General features: G+C 51.7%; 1 protein-coding gene across 1 annotated transcript; it reads right to left on the minus strand.

The window, feature by feature from the left end:
- Positions 1-944: 944 nt before the first annotated feature.
- NUDT16L1 (nudix hydrolase 16 like 1) lies at positions 945-4,405 on the minus strand. The gene is given in 2 exon segments (XM_077918751.1): positions 945-1,840; positions 4,054-4,405. Coding segments are annotated over 2 exon segments (507 nt in total). The 5' UTR covers positions 4,276-4,405; the 3' UTR covers positions 945-1,555.
- Positions 4,406-4,437: the final 32 nt, after the last annotated feature.

The raw sequence follows: 4,437 nt of genomic DNA on the forward strand, positions 1-4,437 counted from the left end.
ACCCCCGGCACCCTGTGGCATTTGCCTATGTCTCCCTATGCACAGGGCAAGGCCAGGCAACACAGCAGCAGAAAGGGGGGAAATTAACAGCAAGAGTCTGTTGCTGGAGCTGCTCTGTGCTTAGGGTGAAGAAGGATCCACCTGTAGCCTTAGTGCTTTGCACAGCTAAGATCACAGATCCAGGCCCCAGCCAAGACTCTGAGCCACTGCTAGTCACAATAAGCAGCTGTGAAGTAGACTGACTGACTGACTGACTGGCAGGCTAACAAAGTCAAACAGCTTTGTATGAAAGGGAGCCCTTTCGGAATGAGCTTAAGTCATTTCCTTCTGAAGCAAACGTTAATACTTGGGCTTTTCCGGATGATGCTCTGGTTTTCCAGATGAGGGCTGGTGCAGGGGAAAGGAGTTCCATACCTTTGAGCTAATACAGTCTAGGAAAAGTTTTGCTGGTGGATTCTACCCCACGTGTAAACTGGCCCTGAGCAATCCTTACTGCAAAGCTCCTTTCATGGTAGGGCAGTGCTGTTGCTGCCCTACGAGGGATGGCTGTGTGACTAAGGACTAAGGCTTAGCCCACCCGCTGAGCTTGGCTCCTAGTTTGTGCCCTTGACTCCTATGCTGCCATCTGTGTCGCTTTTGAGTAAATCTTTCGTAAGGGGCGGGCTAGGTTTATGAGAACTCTTAATGCATTTCAGATTTTGGCTGCTTTGCCCTTTCTCTTGTAGAGATACCTGAAATAAATCACATGAGAGGGAGAAGCTTTCAAATTAAATGGGCAGCTTGGATTAATCTTGGAAATTTATGGAAAGCCTGACTGTGCCATTTGGAGATAGTAAGAGTTAGCTGTACAGTGGTACCTCTGGTTACGTACTCAATTTGTTCCAGAGGTCCGTTCTTAACCTGAAACACCACTTTAGCTAATAGGGCCTCCTGCTGCTGCCACGCCGCCGGAGCATGATTTCTGTTCTCATCCTGAAGCAAAGTTCTTAACCCGAGGTACTATTTCTGGGTTAGTGGAGTCTGTAACCTGAGGCGTATGTAACCTGAAGTGTATGTAACCTGAGGTACCACTGTATACCCCTGTGGGAGAGAAACAGCATTCTGGAGCATCCCTGTGTTAAGTTATGTAGGTTCAAACAAAAGGTCAGCTATGTAGTTTTAACAGCTGGGTAGAAACACAAGCCTAGTCTTCTGCAGGTGCAACAAAAAAGTTTTTTATTCTTCTGGTCTCCACTTTCAGCACAGCAGCAAAATTGACTCCTCTGGTGCTCAAAAGCTATCCCATTAAAAAATAAATATCCTGAAGTGCAGTGTTAAAAGTAGGAACCAAAAACCCCATCCTGACCTCTGAGGCCTTTCCACAAACAGGCTTTTTAAATAAATAAATCGAGTGGCCAGCACCAGCAGTCCACAGGGCACCAAGTGGAACGTCTCCTCCGGACAGAGCCTTCCAGAGGGCTTTGGGTGGCCTGAGCCATTGGTGGCAAGAAGGTGGCACAGTGCAGGCTTGTGGCAAAAGCCTTCTCCACCTTCGCTCACTCAGTCCCTAAACTACTCAGAGCAGCTCTTTCTGCTGCAGAGGCTGCACCTTGGCACCCGCCTGACTGTTGGTCCAGAAGGTGGCAGGAGACGATGCTGGAGCGGTTGTGGGGGTGGCTGAGGCTGCTTCTGAGGAAGGCCTTTGGGGTTTCTGTGTGGCAGCCACAGCTTCTGCCAGCTACTCCGCAGGTACCATGTTCAAGACTTTCAAGGCATAAAGGAGCTGGAATTTGGCTGTGCTGACGAAGGAATTCCCCAGGAAGGAAGGCGTGTACAGGGGCACTCGAACCATTCCCATCACCTGCAACAGCACGGGTAAATGCTCTGTGACCAGAAAATACCACCGTGCTGCAGCCCACCATCACCCACAGTCAAAGGGCTCTTTTTCCTCTGCACTAGGAAAACCTGTATGGGACTCGGGTGGCGCTGTGGGTTAAACCACAGAGCCTAGGACTTGCCGATCAGAAGGTCGGCGGTTCAAATCCCAGCGACGGAGTGAGCTCCTGTTGCTCAGTCCCTGCTCCTGCCCACCTAGCAGTTTGAAAGCACGCCAGTGCAAGTAGATAAATAGGTACCGCTCCGGCAGGAAGGTAAACGGCGTTTCCATGCACTGCTCTGGTTCGCCAGAAGTGGCTTAGTCATGCTGGCCACATGACCCGGAAGCTGTGCGCTGGCTCCCTCGGCCAGTAAAGCGAGATGAGTGCCACAACCCCAGAGTCGGTCACAACTGGACCTAATGGTCAGGGGTCCCTTTACCTAGGAAAACCTATATATTACACTGCAGTCTAGAGCCTCACTGCTCGGGAAGATTAAGGAATGCCCTTTGCCCTGAGGTTAAGGCCACCAAATGAAAGGCCCCACCCAGGGGAAGCCCTATCAAGCTCTCCCACCCCATTAACCCTTTGTTCCTTCCAATATTCGTGGCCATAGCCCTCCTAAGCAGCCTTTCCACAGAACCTCCATCTGCCCTCTTTGCTGCTGTCGACCCCCGCAGCCCCACCTCCAGTCCATGGTCCTGTGAGTGCACGGCGCTGATCTCGACAGCATGCAGCTCCAGCAAAGTCAGCTGCTTGGCATACAAGTGGGCCACCATTTGCTGGGGGCCCTCGGTGGTGTGTGAAGCCAGGTGGCTTCCGTCAGACACACATCACCCAAGCCCAGCACCCGGTTCCCCAGCTGGCCACTGAACCACATCTGAATCTGCAACACAAGAGGAGGAAACGGAGGAGCATGTTAATAGTTGCATCCATTTTCTGCAGCGGCTCCCTTTTTTGTGGAAGGCTTTTCCTGAGGAGGCTTGCCTGGCATCTTGGTAAGTGCCAGGTGAAAATGTTCCTCTTCAACCAGGCCTTTGGTTTCTAATCAATCAATGGCCTTTGGTTGGTTGGTTATTTACTTATTAGATTTATATACCAACCTTCCTCAAAAGAATTCGGGGCAGTTCACAAGGAAAAAACAAAGATAAAATAACAAATAGTCAAATCAAGAAACAACAAAACAAAAAATCCCCTTCCCACAGAAACATTTACAAGGCTGTAGAATATTAATCAGCCAATAAAGAACTCCTGGACAGTTAAGTCCAGTCAAAGGTGACACTGGGGTGTGGTGCTCATCTCGCTTTTCAGGCCAAGGGAGCTGGCATTTGTCCACAGACAGCTTTTCCAGGTCACATGGCTAGCATGATGAAACTGCTTCTGGTGCACAGAGGACCATGATGAGTGCCAGAGCGCACAGAAACACAAGCAGCCCAAGTCCTGGCTGAAGAGAAACGTGTTTGCCTGGTGCCTAAAAATAGGCAATGAAGGCGCCAGGTGAACCTCCCTGGGGAGTGTCCCACAATTGGAGAGCCACTGCAAAGACGCATTCTTGTGTTGCCACCTCACACAGAGGAACATAAAGAAGGGCCTCAGATGGAAATCACAGCATTGGTTAATATAGGGAGAGGCGGTTCTTTGGGTATTGTGGTCCTGAGCTGCTTAATAGGCTTTATAGCTCAAAAGCTGCACTTTGAATTGGGCTCCGTGCAGATGGGCCAAGATTATGCTCAGACTGTCTCACCCCAGTTCTGCACACAGTGATGTGTGTCTGTGATTTGTCTTTCCGCCCTCATTTACTATTATTTTATTATGTATTTTTGTGTCCTATGTTTTTAGCTGTGGGCTGCCTTGAGTTCCTGTTGGCAGAGTGTAAATATATAATAATAAATATCTAATAATAATAATCCGCCCTGTGGCCTCTTGATAAAGGGAATTACCAGTGCTTTTTTTTCTTTCTAAAAAATGTTCTTATTTTCCTACTCATATTGAAATTCTGCCCCACAATGAGACCAAACTTAGATTCACAAAATGTTTAGGGGCACACGTCCCCAAAGGAAAAAAGCCCTGGGAATAACTAATAATAATAATAATAGCGCTCTGCTGACCTCCCACGTGGCTGCTGAGCACGTAGCGTCCCTGCGTGGGCGGAGCCATCGCTCCCACATGCCACGCCCATCCCTCAAGCCACGCCCCTCACCAGGACGGCGTAGCGCAGCGGGATGCGGCCGAAGAGCATGCCGGGATGCGGGGCGTGGAGCAGGGCGTGGCTCCATCCGGGGCCCAGGCGGAGCCCCTCGGCGCGCCTCAGGGGCCTCAGCTCGGCCACGCCCAGCGGCTCCAGGGCCGAGGCGGAGGCGGCGAGACGCGGCTGCCCGACGACGGGAGGAGCCGTTGGTCCCCTCAGCTCCGGCGCCGCCATCGCCGCGGACACGACGACCGCCGGAGCGCGCGGGGAGAGGTCGCGGCGTCCAATGGGGGCGCCGCGTGGCGGACTGGCAGCCGCTGGGCCCAATGGAAAGGCTGCTCGCCTCACAGGGGCTCCGCCTCTAGACTCGATGGGGCGGAGCTAGACGGGGATCCG

Source organism: Podarcis muralis, chromosome 14 (assembly GCF_964188315.1).
Source record: "Podarcis muralis chromosome 14, rPodMur119.hap1.1, whole genome shotgun sequence".
Classification (NCBI taxonomy): domain Eukaryota; kingdom Metazoa; phylum Chordata; class Lepidosauria; order Squamata; family Lacertidae; genus Podarcis; species Podarcis muralis.